Below are 24,896 nucleotides of genomic sequence, written 5' to 3' on the forward strand. Positions count from 1 at the left end.
AGTCCAGGTAACATCCTGCTCTGGCTTCTCCCAGGCCCATCACAGCCCTTCTCCACAATCACAGGGGCACAAGGGCAGGTGGGAATCCTTAGAGACTTAGAGAAAGGGAACACACTGCCAGCCCCTGCAGGGCTGTCCCAGGAGTCTCAGTCTGGGCATAAAACCCACCATGATGAGCAACTTGGAGTACCTATCATACTTAAGAGGTTTGATGCCCCAAGGCATCAGATGCAATATAGGGCAGAAGAGAAGATGATTTTGTGATTGCAGAGGACTTGTAAGACATTTAGGAGAGGAACTAAAGGCAGGGAAACAGATGGATCTAGGTGACCTGGGAAGGAAGTGGTGTTAAAAAATAGATCACATCTGTTCTCTGTGTGCTTGTGTGGGTAGGGAGTCCAAGTACCAGCAACTGGACTTGGAGTCCTGCATGGCAGCAGCTTGAGAGACTGAAGGGAATAAAACTGTCAGTGAGTGGAGTGGAACCAGGGGTCAGAGGCCCATTTCTCTGAGTGCAAGACTACATGAGCAGCCGAGTGTTGGAGGGACCAGGTGAGTCCCACTCAGCTGCCAGAGACACCCTGAGGTGTGGGTATCTTTAGGGGTGAGACCTGCTGGGTTGGGCATGAGGGAGATGGCCTGTACCAGAAGCTGGAGCAGGTCTGCAGCCTCAGGGGCTCCTATGTCCTGTTGCCAGCACCTGGAGAGACTGGGATCCAGGGGCAACTGGGGATAGGCAGAGTGTGTGAGCCCAGCTGTTGGATCTACCCTGTACACACCTATACACAGACACAGTCCCACTGCTGGACGTCTGTTCTGCTCAGCCAGAGTGGGGAGCAGGATGAGGCTGCTGGGGCTGAGTTTGTGCAGCTGCTCTGTGTGTCTGGGTGATCTTTTCAGCTGGCACACATTGGTGTGTGGTACACAGCTGTGCTCTCTGTGAGTGTTGACTGGGAATGTGCTGAGCCTTGCTGCTGGTTGGACCTGGGGCCATGCAGCTGTGGCAGCCTCACTGAGCTACTCTGAGCTGCACATCTGGGCTGACCCCCCCTAATATTCCTATGCCAGAAAGCTAAGTCAAAAGCATTCAAAGTCTTCTATCTTATTGTCATTGAGTGATTTATTTCAATATTTACCCAACTCAGGGTATGATTACTAATTTCCAATACCTATCACTTAGAAAATAGTTGAATAACTTTTATTTTGTGCATCAGAGTGTAACAAGGAGTTGAAGCCATATCTAAGGAGCAACAAGTAAAAACCGAAAACCTGTAAAATTTGGTGAACTAAATGTATCTGGAACTGCTAGAAAGGGAAAAAAAAAAAGGCACAGACTGCATAGAAGAATCACAAAAAAAAAAAAACCAAAACCAAACCAACCAATCAACCAAACCATCAAAAAAACCTGAAAGGAACATCCAGGAATCACACAGTACAACAGCATACTGAATTCAGGGACAACTTCAAAGACAGAGCAGGTGTTTTCTAGATCCCAGGGCTGGAAAAGCAAAAGAGAAGGTGTAACAGGAAGAGAAAAAGAAGCCATGGAAAATAAGGAAAGAGAAGACAAAACCAGACCTGCATTGGAGGGATAAGAAACCTGAGTTAAGAAAGGAAGTTGAGACTGGCGTGATGGAGAGATTGATAAAGAACTGAAATCAATACTTGGACTAGGAGACCAGATTAGTGTCAGATTTTTTAGGCAACTGAGGAGCAATGAGAAAAACTAACAAGGGCTACCAAGGTGAGAAATCTGAATGGATAAGAAGTAAGTTCAGAGAGGAAGGTAAAGAAAAGCTAACAGATGCAGGAAATAAATTCAGATCTTAAGACAAGATGCTAGAAAAATAATAAAGTCAAGGAGTCAAAAAATTGTTCCATGGTTTTGGGTCCATATTGGTTGCATAGAAAATTTCAGCTGGGGAAAGGGAGAAAAAGAATAAGTAAAAATTACTATTTCTTCTGAGAGGGGAGCTGAGCAATGAGATAAGTGTTTAAGAACAGCAATTACAAGACCAATGCCTTCTGTGCTTAGTTTACATTTGTTTGCTTTGTTTAAAGTTTCAAGCACATTACTTTTATACTTAAACAAATCTGTTATCACTAGAAGATCACAGATTAAATTGAAAGTACAGAATACAAACTCCTAAATCATATCAAATCCTCATTAAGTAATTGCCAGCATGTAGTTTCCTCTGTTGGAGAAAGTGACTTGATGTGGCTTGCTCAGTACTTGTAAGCAATTAGCTTTTAAATGGGAAATTAAAATGGATAATGTTTCATTTTCTTGTTCTTGAGAAAATAAATACAAAATGCTTTGGACTCCTTGCTGAGTTTGTATTGATGTTCAATTTAAATGTTCCTAAAATCAATAACTAATTAGTAAAACTTAACTTTTTGAGATATTTCCAAGTCCTTTTGGAAATGTATCTTTTCTTTCATACTTGAAACATATATTTTAATAACTTTCCTGCAAATACAAGGAAATATGCAGCAATACAATGATTAAAGACTACATAAATATGCTGCTTTTTAAAGATATTTCCAGCATTTGATAGAACTGACTTGATTTTTCATATATAAATATATATATAGACCAGAATATTAGTACTTTTCTATGAATGAGTTTTTCAGACTGCATAATGCAGATTTGAATTATTGATGCTGAATTGATTGTTTGTACAAATTAACTGGCTTCTGCACCATTTTTTATTGCACCAGTAAATGATATATATGTCACTGTGAGTGGCATATGGTACTGTGGTACATGTCAGTGATCATAAAACTTGGTTCATCCTGATCAGCCTCCTTTTATTGAAATCACTTATTGAAGTTAATAACAATTCTGAAAAAAAATAAGAAAAGAGCAAAGCAGAAATATGAGCTGGCTCATACATGTTTTTCAACATCTTCTGTCCTCTGCAATAAAACATTCACAGTCTTAATAATTTTTTCAGAGAATTATATTCTTTGGACTTAAGGGTTTTCACTTCTGGGATATTTTCTTCTCAATTTATTTGATTGCAATTAAATGCAGGGTGATCTTTTTTATGTTAAATCCCACACACCTTGCAAAATTCACTGAATCAGCTTGAATCCAATTTACTAAATGGTAGCACCTATCTATGTAAGACATATCACTGTCAGACATTACTGGCCATTCTATTAATGTAAAGAAAATCTATTAAAATAAAAAAGACACATGTAGTGATTATACGGAATCCCTATTCTTCTATAAAGGCCCCGGACTTTTTAAATAATAACTTTATATGATGGGAGAACAAAGTGCATCAAAGCTGTCATAAACTTTGGTGTTCCAAAGTGTCATCCTGCAGCTAACCATTTCTATGTGAATGGCTGTGACTCAAGCCTGATTTGAAAAACATGTGTGTGATGCTTCACATGATGGATTTATTGTAAAGTATGCTTTATTCAGGACAAGAAAGGATGACCTCAAACTTGCTAAAATGAACTGGATACCACATGACATTACACACCTTGATTTCCTACCTGATGTCTTTCTCTGAAGAGCAGTATTTACCAGTGATGTATGAGCACTCTGAGAAATCAAATATTTTATAGGGTAATATGCCCTGGGCACAGCTATTATTCTGATTTTGGGAAGGAAAGGAGTAGGGTTAAAGGATCACTTCCCTCTCCTGGAGCTAGAATATATCTGCAAGGGATTGCTTCATGGTTACACTGGCTTTTGGGCAAGAGGGCTTTTGTTGTCCTGAAGGAAATGAAAAACTGTCATATACTCAGAGGAAATGGTTAATGAACACATGATCTAAAATACTGAGCACATACATGGTAAAAGCTCCTCTGCAGGGTTTCTTATTGCCACTTCTGTCCATGTATCACCTTCATCCTTGTCTTCAGAAAGCCAGCTCTCTATGGGGAGACAAATCTCTTCAGCAGAAACAGGGACTACTCTTTCAAGTCTGACTTGCTTCAGGTACCAGCTGGGATCATTTCCAGAGTTGTCATGGCCAATGCGGATTTTATATAGCTGTCCAAGATCTCTGAGATTGATCTATTAAAAAAAAAAAAAAAAAAATCCAGATTTTAATAACAAATTACACTGTTGTCTTTGGACATCCTTATACTGGGCACGCAAGCTAAATGTGCAGTGCAGCTAACATAGCCAAGAGTAATGAGTTTTGTTAGAAAACTAAGCCTTAATATACAATGAATCCCAGAAACAAAGAGTAAAAACATATGGAGTAGTCTGGAAGTGTAATTTTATTGACTTCAGTGCACCATTATTTAAAGTGAATAAAGGGCTCAGAGAATCCAGTCTGTTTCTAGACGTCTTCAAGGAATCCATTTTCTAGTGCTATAATGTAAATCTCTATTCCTAGACAAATCCTTTAACAAGCAGAACTAAGTTCAGTCGTTGCTACACCAAATGATACAAGTCCATACAGTTACCATGAGCAGAGCCCTATTAATTATTCCTACCACTTATCTGTCTGCTACTTTTCTCATTGATTCATGTTTTTATGTGCTCTGGTTCCAGGGTTAACTGTTTTTCTAAGTGTTGATGTTACAGGGATGCTACACTGCAGCAAATTTAAACAGTAAAACATGGCTATGTCACATTGAATACTGCAGCCTTGAAATAAAAGCCACTATGTTTTGGGTTGCAGAAGTATTTTGGGCAATTCTGATGGCAGGAATCGAAGCACAAAAGCAGGATTAACCACTTTCAACCTTTTTTTTTTTTATCAGTGTTGTGTTTGAAAGGTCATGGTAATTGGGAAAAAAATCACCAAGTGAAAAAATAACAAAAAAAGAGTTGTTTCCTTTACTATTATAGCAATTTTGTACTATTTCACATCAAAACAAAAAGGAAACAAACATCCCTGAGGCAAGCCTGGCAAAACTCAGTCTCACAGGCTGAGGGGATGACATGTATGCTAGTAGTAAAAAGTCTGAATAGAGACATAATCATTGTAGTAGGGTTTGCTATATTAAAACAGTATGTTAAAGTAAGATGTGCCAACTGAAGATACAATTATAGCATTAATGCAATAAAACCATGTACCTCAAAGATATGCTCTTAATACTCACAGCAGAATTACAACAACAGACCAAAAAAACCCACTCTGAAGCCACAAATATAGGCAGGACATGGGTTAAGTTGCCCTAAAAAATGTCACCCAGCTGCAAAACAGAGACCTCTGCAGTGGGCAGGAGACTGCTAAGGTTACCTCGAAAATAAATATAAACTGTATTAGAACTCTCAATCTTTATTGCAAACTGAGTGGATTATGGTATTAGTGAACAACAAAGGTGGGGCTCTCGTGGCTGCTCTTTGTGGTGCAGAAATGTTAAAGGGCAATTTTGTAAATAAAACACTGATACCTTGTGTACATGATAAAATTCTGGCTTAATCCCTGTTGAAAGAGAAGCATCACAGCCATCACAGATTATTGTATACAAAAATAATTACCATGATTCTTGGTCAGGACCAGGAAACTGTTAAAGACCCCCTTTCAGTTTCTGAAGCAGCTAATCAGTCATTTGGCTATGAAGCAAATGGAAATACTGATAAAGAAACCTTGCATATCTATTTTATATATATGTGAGTTTTAGTATGTATCATATGAGTTGGCTCAAAAGCAAAGCTAAAACTTCAAATTATATTCATCTATCATATTATTCTAAAGTGGAAACATTATTAAGCATCCTTGTCTACTGACTTACAAAATAAGAGGGTTTTGTATTATAAACTATGCTGGACTTAGAGGTAATGGCATACTTCTGTGTCTGAAAAGTCTCAAAAATAATTCAAAACACAGAACACTGCCCATGTTACAACAGGCTTAGTAATACTCTTATAATTTTTGCATAATATTAGTTTTCTGCATAATTGTTTATTAGTGACCTTGGGGAAGAAAAGTCATGTATGTTCTTAGGTGGAAATTAGGCAATGGCAGAGGGGAAATCAATTGCATATGATGTTCTGAAAGACAATATAATACAATTAGACATTTATTTTCAGTACCAGTTGCATATTTGAGGCTTGGAACAATTAATCTTGATGTCAGATCAGATATCATATTGGTTTCTCAGTGGTATTGACTTGCTAACATGTTATTTTTTGCCACTTGGAATCCCATTAAATGTAGTCAAAATTTGCTCTTGCAGTGAAATGCAGAGGAAAATATTCTCATAACACAGTAGAGCTAACGATATTCTTTTGACAACATAAACAGTGTCTTGAGGTTGATTTTTCCTTCCCTGTGTTGAATAAATTGCCTTGAACTTCTGCATGACTTGAACACAACCTGGCATTTAGAAATCTACTTTCACAGCCAGAACATTCTGTAAAAAGTTACAGAACAAAGTTGACTTTGTCACCCTTGTAAACAACGTGCTTACACAAACTGCAGTCTAGCTGTTCTATGATGTTGGAACTAAAGCTGCAAAAGTAGTATTCCTTTTTATATGGAAACAGCCATTCTGATAGGCCTGCAATAAATGTCCAAAGAGGAAAGGATGAGTTCCAGGACTAAAGCATTGCTCTGAAAATTGAGCAGCTAGATTCTATTCCTGGATTTGCTTTAGGATTCCTGAGCAACTACAAAATTCACAAACCCATTTTGCTCCAGTTTCTCAACTATACATGGACAACATTTTCATGTCTCTTACAGAGACATTGCAAATCTCTTTTCATAAATTTTGAGATTCTCAGAAAAAGGCACAACTCCAAAATTCTGTATTTTTTTTCTAAAATGTTCTGTTCATTTTGTGTTATTTGCTACTTCTCTAAAATTTAATTGAGATATCAAAAATTATGAATTGCAGTGATGTAATAGAGTTTGGACATGGAGGGAAACTCAAATTCTGTTATGATGTGGCTTACATCAGCCACCTATAGAACATAAAACCTAAACTGCAGAGGTGACAAACAAGGGCATGGAAACACAGATTGAAGCGAAGGGATCTAGACACCACAAACATCAGGTATGGTGATGCTCTTAGGGATGACCTGTTAGAGAAATCTTCTACAAATGCCAGCCTCTTCCCATGAAAAGGTTTTGCAAAACACTTGAATCATCATCTAAAGTTAACTTGTTGGTTGATTGTGGAACTCCTTCTGCTGCATTAATTAGTTTGTGTTAAGTCCTGTCATAAGGTCTAAAGGGTATGGGTCTCATAAAGACCTTGCTTATGTGACAGCACATAATAAGCTTAAAATATAGTGACTACAATGATAGTGGTAATTCTAAATGATAGTGGTAATTCTATCGCCTTTGTAGCATTTTTCTTCACTGTTACAGGCACTGTTACACTGTTACATTTTTCTACACTGTTACACATTTTTCTACACTGTTACATCACATCATATTTCATGGCACAAGTACCAGTAAAAATTATTGAAAAAACTGTCCACCACTTTCAAAAGGGCCATGCTTTCACACACAATATCTTTGATTTAGTCATATTCTAAATGTTTGCAAGCAGTTAAGCTAGACTGACCTGCTAAACAATACCTCCATAAGCTTTGCTCATTGCTACTATTTATAGGACTAAATAATCTTACCATAGGCAATGGGAGTATTTTTATTAAATCATGTGTTAGACAACTTGGCCTTAATTTTTGAAATTGAAGCTTAACAAAACTCATATTTAACAATTTTTCTCTAAGCATAATTGAAATCCAGGTTTATCAGCAAAAAGTTCTACCTAAAGAGGATGCCAGGAATAAATTTTAATTCCATTTCTAAATGAGCTATGCAAATACACTTTTTGGTCCCTAGCATACCTGTGATATTTTGAATGGAGTTGGTATGATCGATCTTCATGTACTTAAGATGTTTAACTAAGTGAAAAGTAAAGTTCCTTGTCTGAACAGGAAAAGGTCCAGTGGAAAGATACTTCCATAAAAATATGGAAAAAATAAATGTATTTACTCTATTTCTCTTTCATTTACTAGAATAAGTAAAAAAATATCACTGTTGTCTTGTTGTGCAGAGAGTATCTACAATCTCTTTCAGATTAACTCAGGCTAGCATGAAGATCACTTGGATAAATCAACACTTCAGAGACAGCTGCACCAAAATCCTGATGTCTAACACACCCACCAGAGAATGTGCTTGGCAGACAGTTATTAATTTCATGTAAGGCCACTTCATTAAGAGAATTTCAGAGAAGTCATGCACAGCAGTTGGATTCCCAAAAGAAAGAAAAATCATTGATTGCATCAGTTTAACTTCTACAGCACTGGCATATAAGAGAGAAATCTTTGGAAGCAGATGATATTTTTTATTTGTGAACATGCAGCTAATAACTGCTGCCAAAAATACAATAACAATTATACCAGTACAGTACAAAGGGTCCACTCATGCTGATTGCTTTTTCCAGATGTCTGAATTCAGCCAATTTGTTATTTGTGCCCAAAAAACTTGGCACAGTTACATACTAACTCAGCAAGTAGAATATGTCACAGGTGCTCACACAGAAATGTAAGAGTGTCATGACAAGGGTGGATATAGAGATGTAAGGAGTAGGATTAAAGGCCACACAAAGATCAGCATTATTTTTTCCTACTTCATACTGCTTTGGTCACAAAAATAGATTGGGTAAATACTGCTCATTGCACAGTGACTGTTAAAACACTTTTTTTCCAGTGCACTCAAGCTCTTGAAGAACTTTATTTTTACTGTGGGGTTAATCAAATTATGCCAACAGCAAGTACAAATATTCATATATATATACATATACACACACACACACACTAGATACTGCAATACATACTGCCTAATTACTTAACAAGTAACAGCACATTCCCCACTCCCATTTCTTGAAGATGAGCTGAGCTGTGTTTTTCTCCAAGATTTTTTGTGAGCTCTGTGTTGTTTATTGGAACAAGCTAAATTTTCTTTAATGTACAGCCTGTAGCTGATGAAGATAATTTTACATATTTCTCCCTTTCATCCCAGTAAGGGATGAGGTTCATCTTGTTATCATATGCATTTCACAGTTACAGTTTCAAGTGGAATAACAGTGATGGGTATGACTGTTTTATGCTGCCTTAAGCAGATCTGACTAAACCCTGAGCTTCTCTAAGTTTTATTCAACTATTTCTGGACCTAAATGGTCATTATGGAAAGCAGGGACAGTTGGAAAATAGCAGTACACAAGCAATGTCCAGCTTTTAGGCATTGTCAGTCCCATAGTTAAGAGTGTGGATCGCTACATCAGTGCTTATGTTCACTTTTGCAATATTCCCACTCTCAAAGGATTCTAACTGAGCTCATTTCAGTACCTCTTATTTGAACATCATGAGTAAAAGCATGAAAATGGATTTGTTGCAACCTATTTTTTGCAACATTTAGTTTTCTTCTCACTGCTTCTCGTTTTACTTTGGAGATCTCAGTTTTGACTGATGAAAGAATGACTATGGATCCAGAGTACAGGAATGAAAGGCTCACAGTGAAATACAACAGATTTTTAGAGTCTGCAGGGCTAATTCTAAAGAAAGGAGTTTTAATTATTCATATATAGGTCATTTTAAATGACTGATCATTTTATCTAAACAGGAGGAAACCAAAATGAAAAACAACAGATCAAGTTCTAAGTGTAGCACATTCTTGAGATGCAGTAAAACATGAAGGTGCACTCTTAACAAACAAAGTGGAAGAAAAATGACTGTATTTAACACTTTACCAGTCTCATCATAGGAGCACTATTTATTAAGTTTTATGGTATTAAGTATCTCTTCAAGTAATATAGGAGTCCTGCTTTTCATCTGCCTCTATCACTTTCTGGTATTATTTACCCTAGACCATAGAGTGCTTAAAGGATTGTTTATGTGGATGAACAAACTCTAAAACATGTAAACAGATATGGCACCAGCTTTAAAAGTTAGAAAAATTAGCTCATGCAGAAAAAAATCACATCAGGGATGGATTTCAGTTTCCAATGGTCCTAAAATATCATGCATACTTCATGTTCTGTACTTGCCAACATGGAACAGCTACCTTCCTTACAAAGACAGACACCAACCCCAAAATATAATCTAAGGTTAAACTGAAGATTCTGAAGATTTCTTAGAAAAAATTACAGCACTTCTAATAGTTTAATATAGTGGGTTTTTTTTTAAATTGACAATGTCTTGAGATTCTTAAGACCAACACCACCCTAAAGAGATTGAAGAGCTGATAATGAAGCAAATTCACAAAACAAATAATGGAAAAAGTCTTACTAGGGAAATGCTAGGTCCTGCCACTTTCACTAAGGCAAGCAGTATTTTGAAAGCAGATATACTGAACCAGTCAGTGTTTTTACTGACTTCATTATTACTAGAACAGCAGAACTTGTACCTGAAGGTATGGAATTATTATGTATGGAAGTAATAAAAATTGAGAGATTGCAGCTGGTTTTTATAGAAGATAATAGGCTTACAGTCTTATGCTTAGTTCTCTTTGACACAGAAGGGAATATTTAGCATGACCAAACATTAAAAGAATATTTTTAAAGTAATTTCTTTATCAAACAGTGTGTATAGTCATAAGAGATAATTCGGCATGTTTCAAAGAATGATGATGCAGAATACAGGGCTCCAGACAATATAATTTACAATATAATTAAAGCTCCGGTATCTTGAGCAAGCCAGAATTCTGCCAAAATCAGTATTTTTGAAATACTGAGAAATACTCAGGTACAGTGATGGCACCAGAGGAAGATGCAGGAAACAGATCAGAGTTGTGATGAAAGCTGTAACTTATGGTAGATTGATATTCCTCTACTGGAGAAGGGATGGCTCTCAACAGAAAAATTATGCCCTAAAAACTATGCCTGAATAGTAACAGAAGCAGAAAATCACAGCCCAGAAGTAGTTTGTTTGAACACACAGGGACAATTCAGAGCAGGAAAGGAAATCCATCAGATTTAAATTCTGTTTTATCCCTATTCCTATATTGTTTATACTTGATATACCCATCTGGTAGGAAAAATTTCTAAGCCACAAGAGCAAATGTTGTATAGAGTACAGATGACTGTCTTGAGGAAACCTAGAACCCAGGACTCCAGTCAGAAACAAGAACTCTCCCCATCACAAAAATGTAAATTACCTTCAATGAATTTCATGTACTGCTATCACACGGAAATCTCTAAGGGTAAGAGCCTTGTTACATTATACCTGAATTACAATGGACTTTGGCTAGTTTTTAATTTCATTTACGCAAACCTTAATCAGAAATAGTCACAGTTAATGAAGTTTCACTTGCTTTATAAAGCAATAGAAACAACACTAAAATTAAGTTCCAGAATGAAATCTCAGGAGGCTATAAAGGAGTACCAGCTGATTTACTCAAGTTTTATTACCTTTCTTTTTTCATTATTTATAACTTCATTGAATGTTCATTGTATACTTTTAGGCATCCAAGTCACTACACAGTTAACAGTGCTTTCTATCAGACTACTATTGTTTTTTTATGAAGACAATCCAATACACTTTGGTCTCATTCTCTTTGTGGGCCATTTCCCTCTGATTTCTTATGCTTGTATGTGTGACTACAAGGCAAGGATTTTGAAACTATATGGTATTTTGATTGTTTCTGTGAGGCATGGCTTTTTTTATTTGTTTCCATTATATTATGCTGATCTCTTCCAGCACCCTGCATCAATTAACACTTCCTTTTGAAAAAAATGTGCTAGAAAGTTTCTATATGGCTGATTTTGGTATCAAAAGACACTTTTTGTCCCATCTGTCACTGATTGCCCACCGTCTGTTTATTATACATAAATTATTTAAACCTAAGTGACATATCACAGATTTAACTACTGCAACAGGTACAGTCCTGACTGAGGAACTGCATGAAGTAGAGAAAATGGCAGGAATAACAGGATCTTGTAGAAGTCCTGAGAAATGTCACGTTTCTGAAGCACATCTCAGAGACTTTTGTCAGCAGAGAGAAATGTCTCCATTTGCTCGGAGGAACAGGCCAACACTAATTTGAATCACATGAGTTAACTTAATCTTTGTGATTTACCTCTTGTTTCTAGCCACCCCCCACCTCCTCTTTCCTTCTTACTTTCTCCAAAAAAAGGTTTGCACAAGAGTGGGCTTCAGTGGAAGTCTAAGGAAGTTTGTGGAAGAATTTACAATGGACCCTTCAAAAGATGGATATGTAATGCAAACCATAAACAAGACTATCTTAATATATAAATGTAAAGAATATTCTTTTTGCTTCTTCAAATGAACATCTAATGTAAACTAGCACATCAAGAAGATGCAAGTATGAAGCAGATTCTGAGAGAAGTCTGCCCCATGCAGTTGTGAACACAGCTCCGGATTCAAAACTCAGAGTTGTAAAAGTCAGCCACGCCCTCAGAAATACTTACTTAATCATCCTTACGTGTTTCTTTGAGTCTTTTTTATTACCTCTATTATTTACTTTTGAGAAAAGCTACTTTGCATACATTTTTAATTCCCTGGTGTTTATGGAACAGCCATACTGTACCTTAAATGTATCTTCACTGTTGGGATTAAACAGCTGCTGTTTCCCAGATCCCAAAATAATAGGACCAGAAGCTTTGTTTTCTCCATAAGCATAAAAGAATACTGTTGCTGTTGTGCCAGCTGTTTCAAAATCCCCAGTGACTACAGTTATCTTCCAGTCTCCTTCTGTAAAGTTTAAAAAAAAAAAAAAGGCTTTAAAAAATGTTACTTTATAAGAAGCAGTTTACTTGAAAGATGGAAATAAAAGCATAGTTTGGCCCAAGGACTATGACTACACTGCACCTGAAAGTTAATGATGTCAAGAGAGGCAACATAGGACTGGCCAAATACTATATCATTCAAACTCATCTTAAGCAAATTATGGATCAAGGATTGAGGAGGTTGACACTGCGCTAAAGCAAGAAATACGAACAGAGTTAAGCGAGATTTCTAGTGATAACCCTGATGGTCAACACAGAAGCAGAACACCACCCAGAATCTGGATTATGACAATAGTATAACCAAGAAATGCAACAGGAAAAATGTCAAAGCATCTGATTAAATATAATTTCCTCTCATTTTATGTTGATGTGATACATCAACAGAGTTCCACTTGCCTGATGGGGCCATGATATTTAAATCAGCATTAAAAAAATAGGCTCTTGTAGAAAATTCTGAATTAGATTAGTACTCATTTGAAAATCATTTTATATAAAGCTCCCTGACACTAAAATGTCATTTCTGCTCCCATACAATGTGCACATTATTTAAATATTCAAAAGCAGCTTAATATAATTCTTATTTTAAAAAAGAACAATTCATAATTGTAAAATGCATTTCTACATCTGAAAAGATGGGATTGCACGCTTCTCCACCCCTCATTGATTGCAGCTTTTGTCTGTATGAAACAAGTTCCACAGTGCAACTTAAATTCATTCTGTTCAATAAAAACAACAAATGAAATACCAGCCCACAGTCATCTTATAAATAAATGCCATAGCGTACGCTGCAGTTTCCTTAGTAGAAAGCTGTCTGTAATGCCTGCATGATTTAAATCTGCTAACAGAAGTATTTATCTTAGGCCAGCCTCATTATCATTCAGTAATTTGCCCCACAAAAATTGAACTTGAGCAGGAAGTTTGATTTCCTGTTTTCCAAGTCTTTAGAGGTCTGGCTTGGGAAGGTGATAGAATTTTAAATACACATAAATACACAGCTGGGAATTCAGAAACAGCAACAGCTCATTTGTTCTGTCCAATCAAACCTGGCCCACAGACTGAGGGAAGAAATTGTGTCCTGTACTCTGCTCTGTTGAGACCCCACCAGGATTATTGCATCCAGCTCTGGGTTCCCCAACAAAAGAAGGATGGAGACCTGTTGAAACAGGCACAGAGAAGGGCCATGAAAATTACTAGGGGCTGGAGTTCCTCCTCTGTGACAAAAAGTTGTTGTTCAGCTTGGACAAGAGAAGGTTCCAGGCAGGTAGACCTTATTGACAGTCTTCCAATATATTAAGGGGCTTAAAAGAAAATCAAAGACATTTACAAGGACACGTAGTGATATGTCAAGGGGGAATGGTTTTAAAGTGAAAGAAGGTAGATTTACATAAGACATGAAGAATATTTGTTTGTTTGTTTGTTTACTGTAAGGATTGTAAGACACTGGAACAGGTTGTCCAAAGAAGTTGTGGACGTCCCATCTCTAGAAATGTTTAAAGCCAGGTTGGATTGGGCTTTGAGAAATCAAGTCTAGTGGAAGATGTCCCTATCCATGTCAGGGTCTGTACTAGGTATCTTTGAAGATTTTTCCAACCCAAACTATTCTACAATTCCATAAAGGAAGTGAACTATCCAATTTTCAATAAGAATTATCAAACTCTAGCTTGTAAGAAACTCTTTTGTGCCTTTGAAAATCTGCATCTTCACAGCTTTTTCTATAGTCTCACATTCTTGATAAAAGAACCATAGCACCAGAAAACAAAAGGATAGACATGAATTAGAAGAGTGAAAAGCCTCTATACAGCGATGGTGGAAAAAAAGAGCATAAGGCAAGGGCTCCTTGCCCCATTGAAAAAGAGCTTGTTTACAAAAAAATCAGCCTTTTCCATTTTCAAGCAATATAATGTTAACTTCTCAAAGACAAAGTTCCTTTGAACCATTCGACTGGAAAAATAATACTATTCCATTTACAAGGGCTTACGAAGGATGGTGCAGACAAGGGGTAAAATATGACCCACTACTCCTAGAATTTTAAGCAGCATTCAGAAAGAAATACACCTTTTAAAGCAGGTAAAATGTATTTTCTTTTTGACATGTTCATTGATTAATTGTGCCTCAAGTGGTTTTGATGGCCCTTTCTAATGTATTACCCTCTCAAAGTCTGTCTTTTGTTAAGCAGTGGGGCTCTGAAATGATGCAGTTGTTACTGTTGAGGATGTCTTTTCTAGCTACTTCAGCTCCTACCTCCCAATTATAAGTTTAGTATCTATAAATTATTTTACACACAACTACCCCTCGAAGGTAAAGAAGGGAATCAAACTTCCCCAAAAGCATCATTATGAAGAGTTTTGTTTTGAACTCCTCTATACTGACTTTGAGGTTTGTTCCCTTTTTCTAGAAATAGAAAGGACTTGTTTTTGAAAGACCATGTGAGTAAAGGAAAAGAGTCCTTAAATTTCTAATCTCTCTGATGACAGAAATCCTAATTGCAGTGCATTGCATGCTTCCAAATAGAAAAGGCAAACAGTAAGTATTACAAAAACATAATTCATGTTGGCATAAAAAGCTGGATTGTTCTGGTGAGTTAGAGTACCAATAGTTCCTTACTGACTGAAGAGGAACACACTTTGAGAGGAAAAGAATACAGATAAAGGTGTTACGACATAACTTTCTTTTAGCACACATAGAGGAAAGGTGCAACCTATCACCTGGGGTTCTGGGGACATCAGAAAGTGGTAACTTGCCACAGATGACTGTCTAGACATATGTTTTGTTCTGGTTGTTTTTTTTTTTTCAATCTCCTATATTATTGGAAACATTACAATACACTAGAAAGCTCTGCTTCCTAGGAAAATAATTCTGTGTTTTTTTAAAAAGCGACACAGAAAGAAAATGCAATATATATAAAAGCTGATGGGAAAAAAAGATAAGTTAACAAACTCTCAGATGAACCACTAAACCAGGAATTTAAACAGTCCCTCTAGGTCTAGGTGTAGAATGCACAATTTCAAGTTTTTTTCCCACTGATGCATGTTTTACCAAGTGTCCCAAACAAGAGGCTATTTGTTACATACACTTTTGGCTGCCTTGCTCTGGTTGATCCTTTTCCACAGCTTAAATGACACAGCCCAGAGACCCATCTGTAGGTGCAGAATTTGAATTATGGAAGGGAAGATCTCTCAAAGCAGGGAATGCAAAAGTGAGGTGTGTGGAACAGATAAAGCACAAAGAGTGATGAATAAAGAGCAAATTACTGCCTGCTGGAAAAAGCATAGAAAGCAGAAAGGACAAAGATACTTGTGATTCAAAAGAAAGCCTATAACAGGACAGGATTATAATGTTTTATAAAATAACTGGGCAAAAATTGTATTGCTACCCACTTGCCATAGGAACTAGGTTTAGGACAAAGCATTTGGATCCTCATGGATATTCTGATCGATACAACAAATTGTGAAAAAACATTTTCAAACTTTCTCACAACACCTTCTAGATCTTTGTTCATCCTACAGCATGAAGCACTTCTCATAGCTGAAAAATTCTAATGTGTTATTAAGAAATAAAATTTAATCTGCTCTGGTTGCCAGGACAGAGAAGTCAACCTGAACAAATATGAAATCACAAGTAAAACAGTAAATTAAAAACTATTGTTTAGAACAAAACTATATATAGGCCAGGAGAAAGAATCATGTTTTTAAATGTTAGCTTATAAAAAACTGAAATTAAGATAGATCACCAGTAAGTACTAGAAGAATTCTTCAAAGCAGAAAGAAAAATAACATTATCGAAAGAAAAATGACAGAATAAAAACAAAGCATAAACAAAGTTACTTATTAAATTAAAATATGAAGTTCAGGGTTTACTGAAGTGTCCAAATAGTTTGCTATAATTAATGTTTTAAAATAAATACAAGTTGCAACAAATGTGTAAAGCAATTTGTTCTGAAACAGAAACAGTCTTCATTAAAATCAGAAAACAAGAACAGTATTTACCATTGGCTTCTTGCATTTTCAGCTGCTGATTTTTTTTAAACTCTGCAAAAAAAAAAATCTATTAATAAAGGATATTTCCATTAATATTACAGAAAAAGTTTGAAAGAATAGATCAAAAAGACATTGTTTTTGTAGCCAATAAAAGAAAACTCTTTCTCATTCGTTCCCGCACTACTTTCTCATTATCACCTATATCAATTATATAAATCATGTTCTCTCAGAAATATAGCAAAGCAAGCTTCAAAATCAGGTAACTCTGATATTTACAGTGCAAAATCTGCCCAGATTTCTCCAGAGGAAAAGGATTACTAATTATTGTTCTTACTTCCATAAAGTTACAATAAATATTACCTTGAGGGTACAGTTCAATTTCTGAATGGGTTATACCTTGAGACGTAAATGGAAGCCACCTAAGAATACGAAAGAAAATATAAAAGCAGGTAGGAATCAATTTTTATTTACATTACCATATAACTGAATGGTTCATATCTGATTTTCATATTGAATGCACCTAACAGCAATGGATCTCTACTCCTAAAATTTTAGTATTTGATTTATGTTACAGTAGAAATTATTTGACTCAACAAAGAAACTTCTTTTGTACAAATGTAAGAGGTATGTAGGTGTAAAATACACTTGCATCATATTAAGAGACTCATATGGCACTACTTTACTTGTTTCTATAGCTAAACACAAGAATATAGCAAAGAACATTTTTTCAGTACTATGGATTGAGAGGTAAGTATAATTTGTATGTATCTATTGCAATATTTCTCAAAACTAGAGTTCAGTGTTTAAAATAAAGATGGAACCAAACACTTCTCTTTCTTATTCATCCTATAAATTTAGGACAGGTAAATGAGTCTCAAAAAATGACAAATCAAGAAAGCATTCTTTAGATTTCATAGTCATGTTACCCCAGGCTATGCATAATTTTGAAAAATTTTCATTCAGACATGGATTATCAATAGCTTTTGTTTCCTCTTGCTTGGTAAAAAATCAACTCCTTTTTTTACCAGAAAAAAAATGCACCAATCTCCTGAGCTGTAGTTTTTTATTTCCTCAATCCACTTTCATAGACTCTCCAGGAATGACCTAAATCATTCAGTCTCCTGTGAAGCCTATTGGGATTCCAATACAAGCTGGGCAAGAAAAGTCCAGATCAACTTACAAAGTTTCCAATTTTTTTTGTCTTGAAAACATTACTTGGCCAATTCATATAAGAGCTACTCCCTAAGAAATAAATTTTCTCTTACTAAACTACTTATTTCTATTACTTCTGCTAAAAACTGATGGCACAGGTATCTTCTGAAATCTCTGATGCTAAAAGGTATCAGTAACTAGTAAATACTGTATAATTGAAATTGAGTAGAAGGTGTTGGATGTTCAGAAACTAATATCAGGTCTTTAAGACAGATGAAATGCTTATGTTCCTTTGGTTAAATGAGAACAAAGACAGAACTTTTTTCATGTTCTGGATCAGAAAATAGCTCAGTAAAATAAAATAAACGTGAAGCTGAAGATTACTGAATTAGATTTCTGAAGACTAAAAACCTTCTCCCTGCTTGAATAGAACCTGATCCCCACCACTGACTTATTTTAATCCCTTTTCAGTAGAAGGGTTTCCTTGTTGAGAAGTTAGACATTATAAAGAAACACTTGTTTCTTTTTAACACTCTCTATCACAGAATAATAAACATCTGGTGCTAATTATCACAGAATTAACACAGCAAAGTGCCCTGCCATTTATCATTCCTAAGCCATATTGCTCACTAGAGATAGCTATGACACAAAGAAAATTTTTTTAATATATTATATATTTTTATATATTATATATTATTTATATTATTTATTTATTATATATTATTATATTATATATTGTTGTATATATTTACATCTATATTTATATTTAAATATAAATATTTATTTATTTTTATATGTTTATATTTATTATATATTATAATATATAATTCTATTTATATTATAATATATAATTATAGTATATATAATTATATTATATATAGTTATATATTATTATATGATATATTTTTAATATATCATATAAAATATTATATATTTTTTTAGAAAGGTAGCAACTATAGCTAGCAACAGCAGCTGGTCTGCATACAAATCTGCTCAGAGAAATCCTCAGTCTTATGCTTGTATTTATAAGCATCTTACTGGTTGAAGAAAAATCTCAGATTTAGAGAGTTAATCAAAGTGAGAAAACATCTTTATTCCTGTTTTTGAGGATATGACACCAAGAATTGGAAGAAGCTGTTCAAGGTTATGTAACATGGTCATTAAAATCCAGACAAAATAGCTAGGCAACATTCATTCATAAAATATTATTAATTAAATGTTATTTATTCTGGTGCCTTGTCACATAGTGGTATTGTTTGTTTTCACTTTCTTTATTTCACTTGAGTCATGCATACTCCTATGAGAGAGACTGTAAAGTAGAAACTCCAAAAGTGGAAATACCATATTTTTCTAAAAATGCAAAATGAAGTGTTTATCAATAGACTTTTAAGACGCTCATTTAATAACTTAAATGGAACACCTACAAAATAGTACCAGGCATCATATTTGTCTCTCTGCTATGTTGTAAAGACAGTCTTGGATGGAAAATCTTCTTTCCCTCTTAGAAATACACTTAATTTAGAATATTTCATGTGCTTTATCTTTCCTTCCTGAAAGGTAAAACACACTTACAGCACTGATCCTCTAAGATAAGGCTGTACTCTTAATTATAGCAACACAGACTCAATATAAGTGTTTAACCTTTGCTACACATCATACAGAAAATTAATTCAAGCAATCTGCTCTGGAATAACACACTTTGTGGATTTTATGAAACTGTGAAATAATCAAAAAATATCTTTGCCAGAAAAACTCACATTCAGTACATCGATTGACACAACACTTTTAGCAATACATATTGAAGAATATTTAAGAATATTGTTGTAAAAACTACCTTTCACAATTGAAAACATATTCCGAGTTGCTCTCTGCTTCTCTGACAATGACTTTATCACAGTACCAATGCTGGGACTTGGTAGTGGCCTCACAGCACAACAGCACCTTCTGCAGCTTCCCAAGGGATACAGCTTCCACTTCAAAAACACTGACCTGGGAGACAGAGGAGACAACACTCTGCAATTTGCCACCAATAAGGCAGTCCAAAAACTGAAGTGTGTTAAAAGCCTGATCAATTCCCACAATGTACAACTGGTTTTCATAACAGCTGGACTGTATTCAATGAGTTTGGTTCTGAAGAGTTAAATGTCTTTTGATGAAGTGTCACAGTAAATAAGAAGGCACAGCCAAAATAAGGATGCAGCATTAATCCCCAAAAAACTTGGCTTTTACAGCCATCATGCAAAATGCTGCACACAACCCTTTAGTATTGTTTCAATGCCTTAGCATTTACATTACTCTTCTCTAGGTAAGTAAGACTTAAAGATGTTATTACTTTTGTTGATATTACTTTAAATCAGGCCTTCTTATAATTTTCTCTTTTTTGTTTCACCTCCTCTACTTACAATTTATTGTGCTGAAAGAAACTGAAATCTGACATGGCATTTTCACCTTGTTATTCATTTAGGCCTGTGCTTATAGTTGGAAATTATTTTCACAGAAGCATGAAGCTGATCAGGTTCAGGTTGATAATTTCCTGTCCCAGTACAAAGCATACAGGCTTTCTGTCTCTAAATGTAATGGTCCAGATAATTCTTCTCAGTATAAAGAAAATGAAGGAAAGAAATACACTGGAAAATTCATATCTGTAAAGTTCTCAGTCCTCAGCAAATGGCAGAATTGAGACTGCCTGTGCAAGACTACTTATCCCTTGTGTATAGATAATATATGATCACAAGCTAGTCTCTCTGAAAGATTCCTGCCTCAAAGTGTGCTCAGGAGGACAACAGATATCAGTATCTCTTTTTATCCTCATTATCTTTATGTCTCTATGCATTATTTACTGCAAACACCTAAAGAGCTCAATGAAATAGAACTGATTTCCCCAGTGACTTCACCTTTGTACTTCTCCCATAGCACCCTGGTTTTCTGTGATGGCTTCATCTCTTTTTTGAAAGGCCTTCTGCATAATATTTATAATTTACCTACATAGTTAAAGTGTGGAGTTTGCTGCCAAAAGCTGTCAAAGATGCTTCAACTGAGAAACAGAGGGGTTAATTTACTGAAATATTTAGCATTTCAAAGAGCTTACTAGGTGTGCAGAGCAGAATTCTATTTGAACTCAGTTACAGCTATGGTTGTTCAGAGAAGTTAAACTGTTTATGCAGCAATACATAAACATGAAAAATTTGGTCACTCAGGAAAGTTTTATTTTAAGCAATTTGCTCAATATAATTCAGAATATCTGTGGCAGGGATGAAATAAAGTTGTTCAAGTCAGCATTCTGCTATCTCTGCCAAAAATGATATATCCAAGTCCCTGCTCTGCTGCTCTGAACAATCCACTGTCTTACTCACCCATTTCCATAACAAAGTGCACTTTGAACCATTTCCCTTAGCCCCTGTGTAAATAATATGCTGAACTGACCATCAATCTGGCTAGAATAATGCCCCCCAGAAAATTCCACTTAAATTCTGCATTTTAATTTGAATAGAATTTTATCTCTCATACATTAGTAACAGCATATATATTTTTAAATAGTATAGATACATTTAGAGCTTCCCAGTGGGTTATGGCTATTTTTAGCACTTTAGGTACTGCTTTTCATTTGGCAATTAAGTGTTACACTAACAGCTTGATACCACTGGTTATACATACAAGTGTTAATCCTCAAAGACCACAAAGGAAGAAACAGGCTCAATAGCAAATCACAAGGTGGCTAGTAGCAGAAATAACATTAAATTCAGTAATTCCTGCAATTTAACCATACTGCAGATAATCAGGATGTCATATATTTTACTTTTGGAAGAGCTAGGAGGCAATAAATTGAAAGAAAAATTAATTTAAGTCTGTCCTGTATTAATCACAATACTTTACAATCTATTATGCAGTAAAATAAATACATAACCAAATGGACCTACAAAGATCTGAAATCATGGAGAACAATTTCTGTACAGTCTTTTGGAGCCATCTGTAGCTCATCATACTTTGAAACTACATGTTTTAAATTCATAGGCAGCTCTTCTCACCATCTGAGGGTAAGGCCCTCAAACAATTTTTCTTTCCCTTTTCCTGCCTATGTTTTCACTCATTCTATGAAATCCTGGGTCAATAGAAAAATATTTATTTTCCTTAGTTCTTAAAAGTTATTTAGCTAAACCTATGTAGTTTGCTCTATTACTATTATTAGGAACCTGTATAATATGTATACAATTACTTAACTATATTCACAAGGCTAAGCAAACTGTTTTTCAGACTTACCATTCCTCTCTGAAATGGCACCGGTGTACCAGTTTTATGCAGAAGTCTTAGACCAGAATCTCCTCTTTTTCCATAGATACACAAATAAACTGCACAGTCTGTATCAGCTTGCTCCAAGTCACCGGTGTGGACATAAACATGGTATAAAACAACTTCCAGAAATAACCAAAATAAGAAAATTCAAGTTATATGTAATTACAACTAATTTTAGTCACTATTATAGCTTAATGATAACAATGTCAGTATGTCTGATCTGGAATTAGTTTTCTGGAAGATACTCTCCAGAAATCAGCCAAACTATTTGCTTTTAAGATTGCTAGGACCACAATTCAGTTGGCATTAACACTGAAAACCGGTAGCCAATATATAAATAACTTTTTATATAACTGTAACAATATATAAATAAAAACCACATACTTGGATAGATAGGTTTTCCAGCTTCCACTACTGGAAGTTCACATAGAAGATTTCTATCATCACGATTCTTTGATAACCATGTGTTTGCTGGAAAATTCAGTGTTTTCTTGCTCTTTAGATGTTGCAGTATCACCTGAAGGAGATGCAATTCCAAATATAACTCAGTTCCAGTGCTTTGCTTCTCAACAGCAAAACATATTTTTGTATAATTTTTTTATATCTCAGAAAAAATAACACAATCAGTATATATGGTGTACAAAATTGCAGTATGAAAATATTTTTATTTTGGCCAATACTATGCAACAAACAAATCTGTAGCTGAAATTTGTGGGTTTGCCATTTGAAATGCCATCAAGTCTGGTTTCAGGGAGTAAACCACCTCTATGTAACACTGCCTGGAGGACTGAAGACTTAAAAACCTTCTGGTAGCTGCTGTTACATGACACTGGGGTTTTGGAAGATGTGGAAAGATGGACACAGATTTTTTATTTTAGAATGAAAACAGGATGAAACTCATCATCTACATCCTTCTGAACTTTGACAAGTAGAGGATATATTGGAATATTAAATCAATTTATATTCTTTGACTATTCTACAGCAAAACAAAAAACAACCTGGGTACCATCACCCTCTATATATTCTTAAGATGGTTAGAATTCTAATTTCTAGAGTTATTTGCTGCTGTATAGTAAGATAGCTGCCTTTTTTCCTATAATTACATCACTCTATTATCTTTTATGAAAGCAGTTTTGTTGGTCTTGAATTACAATACTTACTACAGGGGTTTTCCAGAGGTCTTGACTAGCAAAACAAAATCAAAAATTATCTTTCTGCAGTTGCATTTCTGAGTGTGCATATAATATGCATAAGCCTTGTAAACAAAATTATGAAAACACATACTTGCATCCAAATTCTAACACTAAGGGAATAAGGGCAATAGATGTGTCTATCTCACTTTTCCAATAAAATATTATTTCAAGTAAAATGAACACTGCTTTCAACACCAAAGCATGTGTTTATTCTAACATTAAATACTTTGGCAGCATTGATTTTTAATCTCTAATATTTACTGGCAGTGACCCCCCTGCTGATTCATAACAATTGCATATATTAACTTCTTTTTCAGGAAAATACAGCTTTCAACATGGTTTATTTCTTGATCTGAGATGAAGTTTTTGAAATCCCTGGCTTACCCTATTAAACTTGGAGCAAAATATTAAAGAAATATTTAGTAACTACCAGGCTGGAAAGTGGAATATTTATGCTTACATTCAGTTTTACTACATTCTCAGTTAAGACCTTTGGGTTAATGTAAAAATCTGCTATTATTGCCTAATTCTGATTGCCTAAATCAAGCTTTTTAATATTATTCAAGTGAAAAAGAATAAACTTGTTTCCTTTACAAATTCAACACAAGAAACAGACAAAAATTTCTTATCCCAGTTCTGAAATACATTTTACATGGGTGTCAGCCTTAAGAAGCATTTAGAACAAATTTAGTCTGGGGAACATCCCTAAATATCAGGAGAAAAATAGAATTAAAACAAAATAAAGAAGAAGAATTTATTCACCAAATCGAAAAAACCCAGCAGCTTTTTTTTCCCTGAAAATATTCATAATTATGAAATGAAACGGTGGTGCCTGTTATGACTTACTTTGTTTACCTTTAAGCAAACTTTGTTCATTCCTTGCAAGTTGTTGCCATGGAATGATTGCTGCTCCATCAATTTTTTAAAACTAGACTGTCCCTAACACACACTGAAGAGCAAAGAAAAATCAAAGAGTATGGCAAATTTTCAAAAGGCAAAACTAAGTCAAGCACATCAATACAATAAAATTGTTCTCTGCAGGAATTAGGAATAATTCCAAAATAATCCCGCATAATTCATCCCTTAGAACATGAACTGTATCAGAGTTCTTGTCATCTCCACAGCAATCTAAGAACAAAATTCAGTAAGAACTTATCCCAATCAGCATTTATTGATTCATAAACCTATGTCTTTATGAAAAGTTGGGCCTTTATTTCACATAAATTTAATTAAAAGGGAACAAAATCACTGTAAAATCTCACCCTCTGTAAATTCCACTCAGGTTGCTCATTTGGTAATCCATCAAGTTCAATTCTTATCTTGTAGATATTCCCAATGCTGTTTATTTTAACCTGAATAAAGTCAGAACAGTACAGTATATCACTACATAGAATTACATCGTTAACTTTGCAATTGATACTAGATTTATCTGAACCACTGTAGTATCTGAGTGTTCAGAAAAAACACATATTTGATTGGCAGATTTGAGGTTATAGGATTCAAAGAACATATTGCTTCTGTTTTGACTAAGCAGATTGCTGTCTGAGTCCCAGTTTGACCAGATTACAGCTACTGGAGGCACAAGTCTTGCCAGGAGAATGATTTG

General features: G+C 35.1%; 1 protein-coding gene across 1 annotated transcript in view; it reads right to left on the minus strand.

The window, feature by feature from the left end:
• The window catches only part of RP1 (RP1 axonemal microtubule associated), a 161,373-nt gene that overhangs the window by 93,526 nt on the left and 42,951 nt on the right, over positions 1-24,896 (minus strand). The window contains exons 18-24 of the mRNA XM_077784119.1: positions 24,553-24,642; positions 22,482-22,614; positions 22,065-22,216; positions 19,642-19,796; positions 17,016-17,074; positions 12,480-12,643; positions 3,811-4,036 (exon numbers count right to left, since the gene is read on the minus strand). Of these exons, the coding sequence (XP_077640245.1) occupies positions 3,811-4,036; positions 12,480-12,643; positions 17,016-17,074; positions 19,642-19,796; positions 22,065-22,216; positions 22,482-22,614; positions 24,553-24,642 (979 nt within the window). The remainder of the gene's footprint in view (positions 1-3,810; positions 4,037-12,479; positions 12,644-17,015; positions 17,075-19,641; positions 19,797-22,064; positions 22,217-22,481; positions 22,615-24,552; positions 24,643-24,896) is intronic.

The sequence above is a fragment of the Lonchura striata genome, chromosome 1 (assembly GCF_046129695.1).
Source record: "Lonchura striata isolate bLonStr1 chromosome 1, bLonStr1.mat, whole genome shotgun sequence".
NCBI classification, from domain to species: Eukaryota; Metazoa; Chordata; class Aves; order Passeriformes; family Estrildidae; genus Lonchura; species Lonchura striata.